This window comes from Ranitomeya variabilis, chromosome 3, assembly GCF_051348905.1.
Source record: "Ranitomeya variabilis isolate aRanVar5 chromosome 3, aRanVar5.hap1, whole genome shotgun sequence".
NCBI lineage: Eukaryota > Metazoa > Chordata > Amphibia > Anura > Dendrobatidae > Ranitomeya > Ranitomeya variabilis.
The window spans coordinates 237,726,504-237,745,558 of NC_135234.1; the positions used below are offsets into that span (position 1 = coordinate 237,726,504).

Here is a 19,055-nt window from a genome sequence, read left to right on the forward strand (position 1 = left end):
CATAAGAGTAAATAGGTTACGTGAACCTTGGAGATACCTAAATGTATACAATGTACAAAATATACACTACCGTGCCAAAATTTAGGGTCACTTAGAAATGTCCTTATTTTTGAAAGAAAAGCACAGTTTTTTTTCCAATGAAGCGAACATTAAATGATTCAGAAATACACTCTATACATTGTTAACGTGGTAAATGACTATTCTAGCTGCAAACATCTGGTTTGTAATGCAATAGCTTCATAGGTGTATAGAGGCCCATTTCCAACAACCACCAGTGTTTTTATGGTACTTTGTGTTTCATAACTGTGTAAGAAGGCTAATGGATGGTTAGAATACCCTTGAAAACCCTTGTGCAAGTATGTTAGCACAGCTGAAAACAGTTTGGCTGATTAGAAAACCTAAAAATCTGACCTTCCTTCGAGTTAGTTGAGAATCTGGAGCATAAAACTCTCAAAATGGCCAGAAAAAAAACAAAAAAAAAAACTTTCATGTGAAACTCGACAGTCTATTCTTGTTCTTAGAAATGAATGCTATTCCATGAGAGAAATTGACAAGAACCTGAAGATTTCCTACAACGGTGTGTACTACTCCCTCCAGAGGAGAGCACAAACAGGCTCTAACCAGAGTAGAAAGAGAAGTGGGAGGCCCCGCTGCATAACTGAGCAACAAGACAAGTACATTAGAGTCAGTAGTTTGAGAAATCAATGCCTCACAGGTCCTCAACTGGCAGCTTCATTAAATAGTACATGCAAAACGCCAGTGTCCACGTCTACAGTGAAGAGGCGACTCCGGGATGCTGGCCTTCAGGGCAGAGTGGCAAAGAAAAAGCCATATCTGAGACTGACTAATAAAAGGAAAAGTTTAATATGAGCAAAAGAACACAGACATTGGACAGAGGAAGACTGGAAAAAAGTGTTATGGACAGACGAATCCAAGTTTGAGGTGTTTGGATCACACAGAAGAACATTTGTGAGACGCAGAACAACAGAAAAGATGCTGGAAGAGTGACTGACGCCATCTGTCAGACATGGTGGAGGTAATGTGATGGTTTGGGTTTGCTTTGGTGCTGGTAAAGTGGGAGATTTGTACAAGGTAAAAGGGATTTTGAATAAGGACGGCCATCACTATTTTGCAAGCCATGCCATACCCTGTGGACAGCGCTTGATTGGATCCAACTTCTTCCTACAACAGGACAATGACCCAAAGCACACCTCCAAATTATGCAAGAACTATTTAGGGAAGAAGCAGGCAGCTGGTATTCTATCTGTAATGGAGTGGCCAGCGCAGTCACCAGATCTCAACCACATTGAGCTCTTGTGGGAGCAGCTTGACCGTATGGTACGCAAAAAGTGCCCATCAAGCCAAACCAACTTGTGGTGGGGGGGCTTCTGGAAGCATGGGGGGAATTTCTCCAGGTCACCTCAGCAAATTAACTGCTAGATTGCCCAAGGTCTGCAATGCTGTCTTCTCCAGTTGATTTTGAAGCCTACGCACAGCCATGGGGGGGTGGGGGCGTTAGACTTTACTATAAGGTCCCATTGTAAGAAGGTTGCATTGTCACTGGAAGATGGACAAACACTCGTTGATCAACATGTCCTGTAAAAACCTCATATTGTATACAGTAATAGCAGAATTCATGTATATAATGTTTGCAGATGCATAGTGTATGTATACCCATGAAGATCGAGAGAATGCCTATGACTTGAGGAACAGTTATCTTACTAGGATAGCGCCTTTGTTTGGCCTTTTATAATATCCTACTCATCTATATCTTTTCATTAAGAATATAGTATTGCAAAAATGTAACTAAATTAGTTATACCTGTGCAGGACGTATTGACCCGCTACTTTATTTTACCTGTAAGAGTAGAATAGGTAAAACAGGCAACATTGCATACATTTTGAATAAAACAAAACAAAAACAAATGTAGATAATTCAGCAAATCATCATGCAGTCTTAAGCTTGACAAATGAATGCCAGAAAAATAGGACCTTTGGCTCAAATTCCCTGGGTTAGAGCTTTTATTTTACGCCTAATTTTGTTGTGAACACAACCTTATTTCAGCCTGGGTTAGCATGTCAAGTACCTGTTTACATCTTATCAATAGTTTATGACCCAATTCATCAAGGTACTTTCTACACAATTAAGGCATAAATCACCTGGAAATAAAATTTTCAGCTTTTTCACCAGTCCCGGTCAGCTTCGGTAATCTGAGCAGAGACCGGGCGTGGTGAAGTAAAAGCACCATCATTCTTGGGGGCAACACATGCACAGTAAGGCTCTTATGACACTGCAGGAATGTCTGCCTTCGGGAACGATGTTGCTAGAGCGAGACCTTGAGCGGAGGAGGAGGTCACAGAGAAACATGACTTGTTATTCACAGACAGCAGGCGGAAGGGAAAAAAGGGAGAGAAGGAATATAATCCAGCTCACCCGTGATGCAAGAACCAAACCTCGGGAGCACGGACCCGCTGTGTCCAGGCGTATAAAGTCCAAAAAAAGAAAATAATGTCCAGCTTCACCGAGTCCGTAAAAAAGAGTTTTCTTTATTCACAAACTTTTAAACATGGAGGATACAGACTTCAGCACAAACCACATGGGTAAGAAATCTCAACGCGTTTCTGGAGACTAAGCTCCCTTAATCATGACATACCATGTCATGATTAAGGGAGCTTAGTCTCCAGAAACGCGTTGAGATTTCTTACCCATGTGGTTCGTGCTGAAGTCTGTATCCTCCATGTTTAAAAGTTTGTGAATAAAGAAAACTCTTTTTTACGGACTCGGTGAAGCTGGACATTATTTTCTTTTTTTAAAAAAGGGAGAGGCCAAAGAGCTGTAAGTGAAGGGACAAGCATCATTTGCATAAAAATTAACAGTTGAATTTCTATAAAATGGTGATATGGACTTATAAAACAAAATGTCATGGATATCCTCAACACTACAGGGACCTCACATAGATGATGTTAGCTTGGGATCTAAAAGCCTGCTGACAGGTTCCGTTGATGTAAGACCCTAGATAACATGTATGAAATATTATCTTTTATCATGGTATTTCTAACTTTATCTATTGTTGCACTGATCTACAATTATGCCAACAAGATGTCCTGTACACCTTCACTAATATTACCTGACTCTTTTCTAGCAATTCTTAGAAGGTAAGTGATGAATTGTGCAAGTACATAAGTACATCTTAAATAAGCCATTCTTCCAGCTGGAGTGAATATCCATGGTCCTAGCTTCTTTCCAATGTACTAAATATCCTCTGACACACACGCTCCATGTTGGGAAGGGAGTAAAGTCCGACCTTTCCCCTCTCATAATCTCATCCCAGTCACTGTGCCCTGCTGGTGCTTGCGAATCTTGTTAAGCAGCTCCATGTACTGCACCATGGTGTCTGCAGGTGTATACAGCGTGTCATGTTTGGAGCTGAAAACTGGGGGAACAGTGGGTGCGTGGCTGCCCATAAAACTCTGCATGAACTCCACCATTAGATTCCAGCAGTCCCCTGGCACAGCACAAGGGCAGTAGTCCACCTTAGGAAGAAAATTGAGAAAATTAGTTTTGCATTATGTATAGCAGTAAAAGATTTTTTCTACAAAGTTAAAAGTTTACTAGAAGTAAATTCAGTAAGTTATTTTACTTTAACTTTTTTTTGCAGTTCTACAGTATACTGTGAAAATCACAGGGAACCATATGCTTTAGCCTTCTTTCCTTTACCTTGATATATCAGATTTGTGCAAATTAGAAAACTGTGAAATGGTCTCTTTAACCCCTTACAACAAAAAGGACGTATAGTCACATCCTGAAGCAAATTAAAATGTCCACATCAGCATGCATAAGCATACTTCCCAGGAAGAGAACCAGTTTAAAAGTAAAAAAAAAAAAAAAAAACACCACCACACATTTGGCTCTGCCACATCTGTAATGAAAAGCCAGATCATTGTGTTAATTTCGCATATACATTAATAAATATATTATAATAAATGGGTGTGTGTGTGTGTGTGTGTGTGTGTGTGTGTGTGTGTGTGTGTGTGTGTGTGTGTGTGTGTGTGTGTGTGTGTAATTTTTTTTTATTTTATCTAAACTAGCATCAGTGGTAAATGGCCAGCGATTGGAAATCAACGCAACACTGGTTTAGTTGTCCACAGCCGGCAATCACAGTACAGCTTTCATTTTCGAACAGCCAAATTTGATATACTTACATAGTATAAGATAGCGACATTGAAGCAAGAAATGCTTTTGCGTGATGGCATTTGCAAGAACAACAGTAAGCAAATTTCACAAATAAATTTGGTGAATATTAATTGGAGGACACTGATGGACAGGTGTCAAAGATTCAGTGTATTCTCCCCAGCCACAGGATCTGAATGATCCGAGACAACGCATCACTAAAAGGAAAGGTTCACACAAGAGTCAAAAAGGAAAATAAATAAAAATATGTCAGTCTCATCCAGAAAAGTGGGACAATTTTTTTCTCACTTGTCATCCATATGCAATCCGTTTTTTTGTTTGTTTTCTTTACAGCGGTGGCTATTAATCATTTACAGGACCATGGGTCTCATACGATTTACAGAAGAAGCAGACCTATACACAGATTTAGTTCACAAACAGATTTAATCAGTGAAAAATGAAAAAATAAAATTGCTCATCTGAATGCCCCAATTGAATTATATTGGTCTGTAAATATGGCCAGGTGAATGAGCCCAAACAGTGGAGTCCATATCCTCAAATATGGCAGCACCCATCTGGACAGAACTGGATTAGAGATCTGTGATGTCACCAATGGCAATCACTTTGAACATCTGTAGTTCATAGGTATGTCTTGGATAATCTCGGACTGTTAAAAAGCGGCACTGAGGAATAAGTACCATTAACTGCCGCCGTAAAAAGCGTATAGCTGGTTCTTAAGGGGTTAATAAATCTTTCTGTAATGGAAACTGGCCACCTAAAGTGTGGCAGCAAAGGCTTACCCATGTAATTGCTTCAGGTGCCCATTTTGCATTATAGTGGTAAGCCTACTTCGACTATTTTACCCTGGTTCAACACTGATAGGATCATCATAAATCCTGCATAAAGGTTAATAATGGCCCCATAAGATGCTCCATAGACACATTTGCCCAATATAGTGCTGCAGAAAGGTTGATTATGGCCTCATAAGATGCTCCATAAAGATATTTGCCCCATATAGTGCTGCAGAAACGTTATGGCCCCATACAGACACTTGCCCCATATAGTGCTGCACAAACATTATGGCCCCATAAGATACTCCATACAGATATTTGCCCCATTTGCTGTTGCTGTGATAAAAAAAAAATAAAAAAATCACATACTCACCTCTCCGTCGCTCAGGCCCCCGACACTTTCAATATTCACCTGCTCCTCGTTCCAGCCGCCGCTCCATCTTCCGCCTCCTCTGCACTGTTTTTCAGGCAGAGGGCACGCACTAACTACGTCACCGCACCCTCTGATCTCAGCGTCACTGCAGAAGATGGAGCGGCGGCTGGAACGAGGAGCAGGTGAATATCACGCAGCGCTGCGCTCCCCGTTATACTCACCTGCTCCTGGCGCGGACCCTGCTGCCCCGGCGCTGCTGCTTCTTCCTGTACTGTGCGGTCACCATTACCGCTCATTACAGTAATGAATATGCGGCTCCACCCCTATGGGAGGTGGAGCCGCATATTCATTACTGTAAAGAGCGGTACCATGTGACCGCTCAGTACAGGAAGAAGCTGAGGCACCAGGCACCTGCAGGGACCGTGCCAGGAGTAGGTGAGTATAGTTAGACAGCCCCCGCTCCCTGGCCCTGACTCGACGAGGAGCCTCCTTGGACCGCCGCATCATCAGGCGGCCCGCTGGCGCCCCCGTCGGCTGCGCCCGGGGCACATGCCCTGGCGTATCCACCACTGCCCGATTCTAACGCATCGGGTATTCTAGAATATGTATGTATGTATGTATGTATGTATGTATGTATGTATGTATGTATGTATGTATGTATGTATGTATGTATGTATGTATATATATATATATAGCAGCCACATAGTATATAGCACAGGCCACGTAGTATATAGGAGCCATGTAGTATATAGCAGACAAATACTACATGGCCTGTGCTATATACTATGTGGCTGCTATATACATACATACATATTGTAGAATACCCGATGCGTTAATACAGGCCACACAGTATCTAACACAGGCGACGCAGTATCTAACACAGGCGACGCAGTATCTAACACAGGCGACGCAGTATCTAACACAGGCGACGCAGTATCTAACACAGGCGACGCAGTATCTAACACAGGCGACGCAGTATCTAACACAGGCGACGCAGTATCTAACACAGGCGACGCAGTATCTAACACAGGCGACGCAGTATGTAACACAGGCGACGCAGTATCTAACACAGGCGACGCAGTATCTAACACAGGCGACGCAGTATCTAACACAGGCGACGCAGTATCTAACACAGGCGACGCAGTATCTAACACAGGCGACGCAGTATCTAACACAGGCGACGCAGTATCTAACACAGGCGATGCAGTATCTAACACAGGCGACGCAGTATCTAACACAGGCGACGCAGTATCTAACACAGGCGACGCAGTATCTAACACAGGCGACGCAGTATCTAACACAGGCGACGCAGTATCTAACACAGGCGACGCAGTATCTAACACAGGCGACGCAGTATATAGCACAACCCACGCAGTATATAGCAGCCACGCAGTATATAACACAGGCGACGTAGTATATAGCACAGGCCACGCCGTATATAACACTGCCCATGTAGTATATAGCAGCCACGCAATATGTAACAGCCCACGTAGTATATAACACAGCCCACGTAGTATATAACACAGCCCACGTAGTATATAACACAGCCCACGTAATATGTAGCACAGCCCACGCAGTATATAACACTGGCCACGTAATATATAGCACTGCCCACGCAGTATATAACACTGCCCATGTAGTATATAGCAGCCTCGCGATATATAACAGCCCACATAGTATACAGCAGTGTGGGCACCATATCCCTGTTCAAAAAAAAAATAATTAAAATAAAAAATAGTTATATACTCACCCGCCGGGATCCAGCGAAGCTCTGGCAATGCGCGCGCGGCTGCCGCCATCTTCCATTCCCAGGATGCATTGCGAAATTACCCAGATAACTTAGCGGTCTCGCGAGACCGCTAAGTCTTCTGGGTAATTTCGCAATGCATCTCTGGGAACGGAAGATGGCGGAAGGCGTGAGCGCATCGTCGGACGGAAGGGGAGAATAGCAGGTTTTTTGTTTTTTTATTATTTTTAACATTAGATCTTTTTACTATGGATGCTGCATAGGCAGCATCAATAGTAAAAAGTTAGGGACACACAGGGTTAATAGCAGCGGTAACGGAGTGCGTTACCCGCGGCATAACACGGTCCGTTACCGCTGGCATTAACCCTGTGTGAGCGGTGACCAGAGGGGAGTATGGAGCGGGCGCCGGGCACTGACTGCAGGGGAGTAGGGAGGGGCTAATCGGACTGTGCCCGTCGCTGATTGGTTGCGGCAGCCATGACAGGCAGCTGGCGAGACCAATCAGCGACGCGAGATTTCCGTTATGGAAGTTGCCGACAGAAAGACGGAAGTACCCCTTAGACAAATATATATATATATATATATATATATATATAGTTGTTCCAAGTTCCTAAGTTATGCTCTATCACTAAACTCCCTAGGACACCTCACCGATCAAAAGAAGGTCGAGAATATGACCCCTCTGATCTATTCACTCTCTATAAGGCTATGTTCACATGTTGCTTTTTGCAGAGTATTGTTTTAATGCAAATTTTCAGCTGCGTTTCACAGTACCAGCAAAGACTATGAGTTTTCAGGAACCTCATGTACACAGCTTGGTTTTTCCCTGTTTGTCAAAGAGCTGCGTTTTTCCAGAATGGAGCCAGTCACCTTCAGCGTTTTTCACCCATTGAAAGCAATGAGTAAATGCAAAAAACAAAAGGTATCGGGTTTTGCTGCGCTTTTGGTACCAAACCTGAGGAAATTGAATCAGTTTATCATTGTATGCACAAGAGACAAATGTACCCTGACAAAAACACAACAAAAAAACTCACCAAAAACACAGCAAACACTCAGCAAAACCTGCTATTTTACTTTGATTCTTTACTGCCAAGAGAGCAGGTGTTGCCCTTGGAAAAAAAAAAAGCATCAAAAACATAGCCTAAAACTGCCGAAGAAAGGAGAGTTCGGTGCTCCACTATCACTGGCTTAGAGACCACTGCAAGAGATAATAACGGCAGATTGTCTGGATGCTTATCTCAGGACAAACGACACTGTGGGTTATATCTAATGCATAATTAATTGAGAAAGATTGAATTTGATGGACCCGTGTAACTATGATGACCACATGCTTGACGTTCACTCCATTCAGATTAGGCCCAGGTCCCAAAATTGGTGGGGGTCTCCAGTGATCAATTACTTATCTCTTGTCCCATCAATGAATGATAACTTCTAAGTGACCTGCAACAACCCCTTTAAATACTATCTAGCATCTTTTCTGTGCCACGTTAAGTGCGTGCTACTACATTGCAAGTTTTTTTGGTTGTAAAGAAAAAGAAGGTACCTCCACAGATATCCCTCGACCGCTCTGTCCCATAGTGACTGTACCGATCTTGATAAGGAAATCACAATACTGGTAACGAGTGCCACGTGTCTCTATCTTGTTGGCCTTTGCATTTTGGAAGAAGCCTTTTAGTTTTATCATCAGTACATCCAGGTTCTGGTCGGCGACTAAGCAGGGACCGTTCTCGAACAGAGCAAAGGTGCTGAGAGGGTGTTCTGAGCAGTGCATGATGTAAAGAAGTTTCCCAGACTGACCTAGATCATATCAATACACAGGAAGAAAATAGCAGTTACTAACAATATTAGAAGGCTTTGGATAGGTCATCAATACGAGATTGTAAGTTGTCCGACACCCCCACCCCTCTGCTGAAAACAGCTCTAGTGGCCGCTGGATGTGAACACGTTGAATGGAGTTGCTGAGCACAGATCTATCAACGTGAAGCGGCTGCTGAGAAGCTGAAGTACTCACGTAAACGGTAGCAAACATTGCCATAAGGCTGTGTGCACACGATGCTGATTTTTCGCGTTTTTTCGCGATAAAAACGCTATAAAACCGCAAAAAAAAAAAGCATACAATATGCATCCCATCATTTAGAATGAATTCCACATGTGTTTGTGTACATGATGCGTTTTTTTCCGCGAAAAAAACGCATCGCGGTAAAAAACGCAGCATTAATTTTGCGGGTTTTTTGCGGATTTCCCACTATAAAATGCACTGGGAAATGTCCGGAAAAAAAGGCACCAAAAACGCGTCAAAACCACGGCAAAAACGCATGCAGATTTCTTCCGAAAATGTCAGTTTTTTCTCAGGAATTTTCTGCAACAAATCCTGACGTGTGCACATAGCCTTAAGAGGCGCCAGTCTGCTGTAAATGCAGTTTTTATTTTACATTGGACACAAATTTAATAACGGCTGGTGCTATAGTTCCTACATTTCTGACAGATGCTGTTGGTGATTCTCCCATCTGGGTACTGTATTCCAATGACCCCAAACTAAAGATCCTCTTTAATATCATTTAAATGCCACATTGTAAAAGTTAAGGTATACCAGGATTTTGCCGGATGTAAGCAATCTACGGTGCAGACCTCTAAATTGTTTCATGGCCACTGCAGAGTTCTGAAATTTGTTTCCCACTCAAGTGAACAAGGGATAAACCACAGTACTCGGCAGTGAGCACTTAATGTTCACAGCTGGGGCAGGTATGGGACCCCCTTCAATTTCCTACTGATGAATTATCTGCATGATAGGTGATCAGTATGTAAGTCTACGACAACACTGTAACTCGACTTATGTGCCAGCAGCAAGCACATACAATATGAAACACTTGCCAGCAAGTCTATGCCATCGCAGAGAAAGCTCCCATAGCAATATGCAGTTCTTAACAGGTTTATCCCCTCTAATGCCCCTGGGGCGGCTGTCAGTTGGTGTTTGTAGCCAGGGGGAGGGGGGGCAATATCAATGGCCCCTTCCTAGGTTATTAATATCAGCCTGCAGCCGTCTGCATAGCTTTTTCTGGCTATTAATTATAGGGGGACCCAACGTCGTTCTTTTTTTTGGGGGGGGGGGTCCCACTATTTTGATAGCCAGTAAAGGCTAAATATACAGCTACGGGCTGAGATTCATAGCCTTGAAAGATCCATGGGTATTAACCCCTCCTTAGGCTATAAATACCGGCCCCCAGTCTCTGGCTTTCCCTCTCTGGTGCAGAGAATGGCTCCCATTTTTTTCTTCAATTTTTTTTTTTAAATTAAGCAGATATTGCATTTAAGGCCGGGATCACACTTGCGAGAAACACACACCTCGAGACCGAGCACTGCCGCCGGCACAGGGGACCGGAATGTTTTGGCTGCATGCATGTCTATGCAGCTGAACGCTCCGGTCCAAGTGCCGGCGGCAGTGCCGGGTATTGAGGTGCGAGACTCGTGCGACTCTCGCACGTGTGATCCCGGCCTAACGCAGAGAGTGTGTGAGAGTGAGTGTGTCTTTATTTAACCATTTATGTACCACTTTATTACTAAACATCGCTTGGTATTATCTATCTATAGATGAACACAGCAGCACATGTGCATGAATCTAGGCCATGTGAAAAGAGAAAAACATTCAATTTAGAATAAACTTCTCAAAAATTTTTTTTTTTTAAAAAGTGTTTTTACTTAAAATAATAGATGAAAAAATAAAGGTTCTTAATGCACAAATTGACCATCAACCACGGCAAGGTGACCTCCCTCCGATGGGTCTATATTATGCAGTTTTTGCAGCTTGCACGTGTTCACATTAGGAGGTGCTGATCTTTTTTTTTTTGCTTATTTAATTACGCTGGCTGCCTCCAGTCTGATGTTGCACTCATCCCATTGGCCTTGCAGGAGAAATTATCAGCTCTACCTGCCCATACATTGTAGCCCTGTAGTGACGTTTGTCCATAGTTATAGGCTGGTGGCCCAGAAGAGGCTTATATAGTAGAGCAGGGACCTATCAGAGGGAGGTCACCTTGCCGTGGTTGATGAGCACACATGAATTGGCCAATTTGTGCACTAAGAACCTTCATTTTTCATCTATTACTGTAAGTAAAAAAAAGTTTAGAAAAATGTTTTGAGAAGTTTAGTCTAATTTGAATGTTTTTTAATGCTTTTCTGTGTTTTCAAATGGCCCAGATTCATACACATGTGCTGCTGTGTTCTTTTTTGTCTATATTATGCCGTTTTTGCAGCTTGCATGTGTTCACATTAGGAGGTTCTGATCTTTTTTTTGCTTATTTATAGATAGATATATCTATAGATATGGGATAGATAGATGATAGATCTATCATCTATCTATCCCATATCTACCTATAGATCTATCATCTATCTAGCGATATATCTATGTGTGTAAACATTGTTCAATGGAGTATGTAAAAGAAGAGGTTGGACAAGAAATGACATTACAATTTTTTTTTTGTTAATTAATAGATCTTTATTTAGCTTGCAAAAATGTATACAAATTCACATGAAAAAAAACACATGAAAAATCAGCATAAAAAATGTATCAAATACATGCAGATTTTTACCTGCGTTTTCTGCCAAGAGATGCAGAATCTGCGCAGAAAATTCCAAAGGCAAATCTGCAACGTGTGCACATACCCTTATATTTACCTGCAGATTAACCACTTACCTGCAGGTAGTATTTTCCGAGCTGACCAATTTCCTTTAACACCTAAAAAAACTAAATATTTTTGTTTAATTGCTCAGAAAAAGCTGGACTCTTCCCATTCCTTTCTATGGGAAAATTACATTGCTGTTCATACGTTCAGGCTTTTGAGTGATTTTTTTCTTAGGGTCAGGTCTTCAAAAACATCAAGTGGTTAAAAGAAGCAGCTTGACCATTCTTCATAGGATCTCTGCTATGAAGCCGCTCCATACTTTATCACAGAAGGCAATGGGAGGGATAAAAGAAAATAAAACCGCCTAGGCGTATATCTGAGCTTTTTGGAAGCAGTTTCACATTTAAAGAAAAAAAAAAACGTAGCATTCAAGTCACCTCTACTCCACCTTTAGGCCGGGGCTATGTGGCAACTGCTTTACAGCTGTAGATACAATGGCGAAGGTGCAGCCCACTCACACACTCGTCGTGGTCTGTGGCCAATGCGGTGTCCGTGTGACAGGCTCAGCATGGCCGGGGCACACACTGGTCGTGGTGTCTGTGTGACAGGCTCAGCATGGCCGGGGCACACACTGGTCGTGGTGTCTGTGTGACAGGCTCAGCATGGCCGGGGGCACACACTGGTCATGGTCTGTGTGGTTTCCGTGTGGCAGGTTAGGTGCGTGGCCAGGGGCGCACACTGGTCATGGTGTCTGTGTGACAGGGTCAGCATGGCCGGGGGCGCGCACTGGTCGCGGTGTCTGTGTGACAGGCTCAGCATGGCCGGGGGCGCGCACTGGTCGCGGTGTCTGTGTGACAGGCTCAGCATGGCCGGGGGCGCGCACTGGTCGCGGTGTCTGTGTGACAGGCTCAGCATGGCCGGGGGCGCGCACTGGTCGCGGTGTCTGTGTGACAGGCTCAGCATGGCCGGGGGCGCGCACTGGTCGCGGTGTCTGTGTGACAGGCTCAGCATGGCCGGGGGCGCGCACTGGTCGCGGTGTCTGTGTGACAGGCTCAGCATGGCCGGGGGCGCGCACTGGTCGCGGTGTCTGTGTGACAGGCTCAGCATGGCCGGGGGCGCGCACTGGTCGCGGTGTCTGTGTGACAGGCTCAGCATGGCCGGGGGCGCGCACTGGTCGCGGTGTCTGTGTGACAGGCTCAGCATGGCCGGGGGCGCGCACTGGTCGCGGTGTCTGTGTGACAGGCTCAGCATGGCCGGGGGCGCGCACTGGTCGCGGTGTCTGTGTGACAGGCTCAGCATGGCCGGGGGCGCGCACTGGTCGCGGTGTCTGTGTGACAGGCTCAGCATGGCCGGGGGCGCGCACTGGTCGCGGTGTCTGTGTGACAGGCTCAGCATGGCCGGGGGCGCGCACTGGTCGCGGTGTCTGTGTGACAGGCTCAGCATGGCCGGGGGCGCGCACTGGTCGCGGTGTCTGTGTGACAGGCTCAGCATGGCCGGGGGCGCGCACTGGTCGCGGTGTCTGTGTGACAGGCTCAGCATGGCCGGGGGCGCGCACTGGTCGCGGTGTCTGTGTGACAGGCTCAGCATGGCCGGGGGCGCGCACTGGTCGCGGTGTCTGTGTGACAGGCTCAGCATGGCCGGGGGCGCGCACTGGTCGCGGTGTCTGTGTGACAGGCTCAGCATGGCCGGGGGCGCGCACTGGTCGCGGTGTCTGTGTGACAGGCTCAGCATGGCCGGGGGCGCGCACTGGTCGCGGTGTCTGTGTGACAGGCTCAGCATGGCCGGGGGCGCGCACTGGTCGCGGTGTCTGTGTGACAGGCTCAGCATGGCCGGGGGCGCGCACTGGTCGCGGTGTCTGTGTGACAGGCTCAGCATGGCCGGGGGCGCGCACTGGTCGCGGTGTCTGTGTGACAGGCTCAGCATGGCCGGGGGCGCGCACTGGTCGCGGTGTCTGTGTGACAGGCTCAGCATGGCCGGGGGCGCGCACTGGTCGCGGTGTCTGTGTGACAGGCTCAGCATGGCCGGGGGCGCGCACTGGTCGCGGTGTCTGTGTGACAGGCTCAGCATGGCCGGGGGCGCGCACTGGTCGCGGTGTCTGTGTGACAGGCTCAGCATGGCCGGGGGCGCGCACTGGTCGCGGTGTCTGTGTGACAGGCTCAGCATGGCCGGGGGCGCGCACTGGTCGCGGTGTCTGTGTGACAGGCTCAGCATGGCCGGGGGCGCGCACTGGTCGCGGTGTCTGTGTGACAGGCTCAGCATGGCCGGGGGCGCGCACTGGTCGCGGTGTCTGTGTGACAGGCTCAGCATGGCCGGGGGCGCGCACTGGTCGCGGTGTCTGTGTGACAGGCTCAGCATGGCCGGGGGCGCGCACTGGTCGCGGTGTCTGTGTGACAGGCTCAGCATGGCCGGGGGCGCGCACTGGTCGCGGTGTCTGTGTGACAGGCTCAGCATGGCCGGGGGCGCGCACTGGTCGCGGTGTCTGTGTGACAGGCTCAGCATGGCCGGGGGCGCGCACTGGTCGCGGTGTCTGTGTGACAGGCTCAGCATGGCCGGGGGCGCGCACTGGTCGCGGTGTCTGTGTGACAGGCTCAGCATGGCCGGGGGCGCGCACTGGTCGCGGTGTCTGTGTGACAGGCTCAGCATGGCCGGGGGCGCGCACTGGTCGCGGTGTCTGTGTGACAGGCTCAGCATGGCCGGGGGCGCGCACTGGTCGCGGTGTCTGTGTGACAGGCTCAGCATGGCCGGGGGCGCGCACTGGTCGCGGTGTCTGTGTGACAGGCTCAGCATGGCCGGGGGCGCGCACTGGTCGCGGTGTCTGTGTGACAGGCTCAGCATGGCCGGGGGCGCGCACTGGTCGCGGTGTCTGTGTGACAGGCTCAGCATGGCCGGGGGCGCGCACTGGTCGCGGTGTCTGTGTGACAGGCTCAGCATGGCCGGGGGCGCGCACTGGTCGCGGTGTCTGTGTGACAGGCTCAGCATGGCCGGGGGCGCGCACTGGTCGCGGTGTCTGTGTGACAGGCTCAGCATGGCCGGGGGCGCGCACTGGTCGCGGTGTCTGTGTGACAGGCTCAGCATGGCCGGGGGCGCGCACTGGTCGCGGTGTCTGTGTGACAGGCTCAGCATGGCCGGGGGCGCGCACTGGTCGCGGTGTCTGTGTGACAGGCTCAGCATGGCCGGGGGCGCGCACTGGTCGCGGTGTCTGTGTGACAGGCTCAGCATGGCCGGGGGCGCGCACTGGTCGCGGTGTCTGTGTGACAGGCTCAGCATGGCCGGGGGCGCGCACTGGTCGCGGTGTCTGTGTGACAGGCTCAGCATGGCCGGGGGCGCGCACTGGTCGCGGTGTCTGTGTGACAGGCTCAGCATGGCCGGGGGCGCGCACTGGTCGCGGTGTCTGTGTGACAGGCTCAGCATGGCCGGGGGCGCGCACTGGTCGCGGTGTCTGTGTGACAGGCTCAGCATGGCCGGGGGCGCGCACTGGTCGCGGTGTCTGTGTGACAGGCTCAGCATGGCCGGGGGCGCGCACTGGTCGCGGTGTCTGTGTGACAGGCTCAGCATGGCCGGGGGCGCGCACTGGTCGCGGTGTCTGTGTGACAGGCTCAGCATGGCCGGGGGCGCGCACTGGTCGCGGTGTCTGTGTGACAGGCTCAGCATGGCCGGGGGCGCGCACTGGTCGCGGTGTCTGTGTGACAGGCTCAGCATGGCCGGGGGCGCGCACTGGTCGCGGTGTCTGTGTGACAGGCTCAGCATGGCCGGGGGCGCGCACTGGTCGCGGTGTCTGTGTGACAGGCTCAGCATGGCCGGGGGCGCGCACTGGTCGCGGTGTCTGTGTGACAGGCTCAGCATGGCCGGGGGCGCGCACTGGTCGCGGTGTCTGTGTGACAGGCTCAGCATGGCCGGGGGCGCGCACTGGTCGCGGTGTCTGTGTGACAGGCTCAGCATGGCCGGGGGCGCGCACTGGTCGCGGTGTCTGTGTGACAGGCTCAGCATGGCCGGGGGCGCGCACTGGTCGCGGTGTCTGTGTGACAGGCTCAGCATGGCCGGGGGCGCGCACTGGTCGCGGTGTCTGTGTGACAGGCTCAGCATGGCCGGGGGCGCGCACTGGTCGCGGTGTCTGTGTGACAGGCTCAGCATGGCCGGGGGCGCGCACTGGTCGCGGTGTCTGTGTGACAGGCTCAGCATGGCCGGGGGCGCGCACTGGTCGCGGTGTCTGTGTGACAGGCTCAGCATGGCCGGGGGCGCGCACTGGTCGCGGTGTCTGTGTGACAGGCTCAGCATGGCCGGGGGCGCGCACTGGTCGCGGTGTCTGTGTGACAGGCTCAGCATGGCCGGGGGCGCGCACTGGTCGCGGTGTCTGTGTGACAGGCTCAGCATGGCCGGGGGCGCGCACTGGTCGCGGTGTCTGTGTGACAGGCTCAGCATGGCCGGGGGCGCGCACTGGTCGCGGTGTCTGTGTGACAGGCTCAGCATGGCCGGGGGCGCGCACTGGTCGCGGTGTCTGTGTGACAGGCTCAGCATGGCCGGGGGCGCGCACTGGTCGCGGTGTCTGTGTGACAGGCTCAGCATGGCCGGGGGCGCGCACTGGTCGCGGTGTCTGTGTGACAGGCTCAGCATGGCCGGGGGCGCGCACTGGTCGCGGTGTCTGTGTGACAGGCTCAGCATGGCCGGGGGCGCGCACTGGTCGCGGTGTCTGTGTGACAGGCTCAGCATGGCCGGGGGCGCGCACTGGTCGCGGTGTCTGTGTGACAGGCTCAGCATGGCCGGGGGCGCGCACTGGTCGCGGTGTCTGTGTGACAGGCTCAGCATGGCCGGGGGCGCGCACTGGTCGCGGTGTCTGTGTGACAGGCTCAGCATGGCCGGGGGCGCGCACTGGTCGCGGTGTCTGTGTGACAGGCTCAGCATGGCCGGGGGCGCGCACTGGTCGCGGTGTCTGTGTGACAGGCTCAGCATGGCCGGGGGCGCGCACTGGTCGCGGTGTCTGTGTGACAGGCTCAGCATGGCCGGGGGCGCGCACTGGTCGCGGTGTCTGTGTGACAGGCTCAGCATGGCCGGGGGCGCGCACTGGTCGCGGTGTCTGTGTGACAGGCTCAGCATGGCCGGGGGCGCGCACTGGTCGCGGTGTCTGTGTGACAGGCTCAGCATGGCCGGGGGCGCGCACTGGTCGCGGTGTCTGTGTGACAGGCTCAGCATGGCCGGGGGCGCGCACTGGTCGCGGTGTCTGTGTGACAGGCTCAGCATGGCCGGGGGCGCGCACTGGTCGCGGTGTCTGTGTGACAGGCTCAGCATGGCCGGGGGCGCGCACTGGTCGCGGTGTCTGTGTGACAGGCTCAGCATGGCCGGGGGCGCGCACTGGTCGCGGTGTCTGTGTGACAGGCTCAGCATGGCCGGGGGCGCGCACTGGTCGCGGTGTCTGTGTGACAGGCTCAGCATGGCCGGGGGCGCGCACTGGTCGCGGTGTCTGTGTGACAGGCTCAGCATGGCCGGGGGCGCGCACTGGTCGCGGTGTCTGTGTGACAGGCTCAGCATGGCCGGGGGCGCGCACTGGTCGCGGTGTCTGTGTGACAGGCTCAGCATGGCCGGGGGCGCGCACTGGTCGCGGTGTCTGTGTGACAGGCTCAGCATGGCCGGGGGCGCGCACTGGTCGCGGTGTCTGTGTGACAGGCTCAGCATGGCCGGGGGCGCGCACTGGTCGCGGTGTCTGTGTGACAGGCTCAGCATGGCCGGGGGCGCGCACTGGTCGCGGTGTCTGTGTGACAGGCTCAGCATGGCCGGGGGCGCGCACTGGTCGCGGTGTCTGTGTGACAGGCTCAGCATGGCCGGGGGCGCGCACTGGTCGCGGTGTCTGTGTGACAGGCTCAGCATGGCCGGGGGCGCGCACTGGTCGCGGTGTCTGTGTGACAGGCTCAGCATGGCCGGGGGCGCGCACTGGTCGCGGTGTCTGTGTGACAGGCTCAGCATGGCCGGGGGCGCGCACTGGTCGCGGTGTCTGTGTGACAGGCTCAGCATGGCCGGGGGCGCGCACTGGTCGCGGTGTCTGTGTGACAGGCTCAGCATGGCCGGGGGCGCGCACTGGTCGCGGTGTCTGTGTGACAGGCTCAGCATGGCCGGGGGCGCGCACTGGTCGCGGTGTCTGTGTGACAGGCTCAGCATGGCCGGGGGCGCGCACTGGTCGCGGTGTCTGTGTGACAGGCTCAGCATGGCCGGGGGCGCGCACTGGTCGCGGTGTCTGTGTGACAGGCTCAGCATGGCCGGGGGCGCGCACTGGTCGCGGTGTCTGTGTGACAGGCTCAGCATGGCCGGGGGCGCGCACTGGTCGCGGTGTCTGTGTGACAGGCTCAGCATGGCCGGGGGCGCGCACTGGTCGCGGTGTCTGTGTGACAGGCTCAGCATGGCCGGGGGCGCGCACTGGTCGCGGTGTCTGTGTGACAGGCTCAGCATGGCCGGGGGCGCGCACTGGTCGCGGTGTCTGTGTGACAGGCTCAGCATGGCCGGGGGCGCGCACTGGTCGCGGTGTCTGTGTGACAGGCTCAGCATGGCCGGGGGCGCGCACTGGTCGCGGTGTCTGTGTGACAGGCTCAGCATGGCCGGGGGCGCGCACTGGTCGCGGTGTCTGTGTGACAGGCTCAGCATGGCCGGGGGCGCGCACTGGTCGCGGTGTCTGTGTGACAGGCTCAGCATGGCCGGGGGCGCGCACTGGTCGCGGTGTCTGTGTGACAGGCTCAGCATGGCCGGGGGCGCGCACTGGTCGCGGTGTCTGTGTGACAGGCTCAGCATGGCCGGGGGCGCGCACTGGTCGCGGTGTCTGTGTGACAGGCTCAGCGTGGCCGGGGGCGCGCACTGGTCGCGGTGTCTGTGTGGTAGGTTAGGTGCATGGCCGGGGACACACAGCCCACTATACCTGTGCTCCCCACAGCGGTCCCTGCGGTGTGGTACGTCTCACAGTCCACGAAGAACGTCCCTTGCTTCTCCGCTCCCAGTTGCTCCAGCTTGCGGGTGAGGATTTCCACAGTCTGCTGGACACTCTTCCCTTCTGCTAATGGAACCTGTGCGACACTAAACGGGAACAGAAGCAGCATTATCAGATCCGGCAACACAGAACACGGCCTCACTGTCCGACTACAGCGCCTTTCCTCACCATGTCACCCCCATGATTTATCAGCACATGCTACAGTGTATGGGCTCCTGTCTGTACGCGCTAAGCATGACGTCTGTAGTCACGTGTCTATAGACGACTCGTCGCCATGAAATGATGCACACGCGCTTGAGGGACCAACTTCCTGGTATTTCCGGTCACTGGACGCCATGTTTCCGTGGTTTATCCTGACTAAAACAAAGCAGAGGCAGCTCCAACAAAATGG

The 19,055-nt window shown here is 52.0% G+C and overlaps 1 protein-coding gene across 1 annotated transcript; it reads right to left on the bottom strand.

Annotated features, from left to right (window-relative positions):
- Positions 1 to 1,833: 1,833 nt before the first annotated feature.
- On the bottom strand, positions 1,834 to 18,981 carry MED20 (mediator complex subunit 20). The gene is made up of 4 exons (XM_077295305.1): positions 18,833 to 18,981; positions 18,596 to 18,750; positions 8,625 to 8,878; positions 1,834 to 3,533 (listed from the first exon to the last, which is right to left on the bottom strand). Exons 1-4 carry the CDS (start codon positions 18,844 to 18,846, stop codon positions 3,315 to 3,317), a joined length of 642 nt encoding a protein of 213 aa, XP_077151420.1. The 5' UTR covers positions 18,847 to 18,981; the 3' UTR covers positions 1,834 to 3,314.
- Between the last annotated feature and the right edge of the window lie 74 nt (positions 18,982 to 19,055).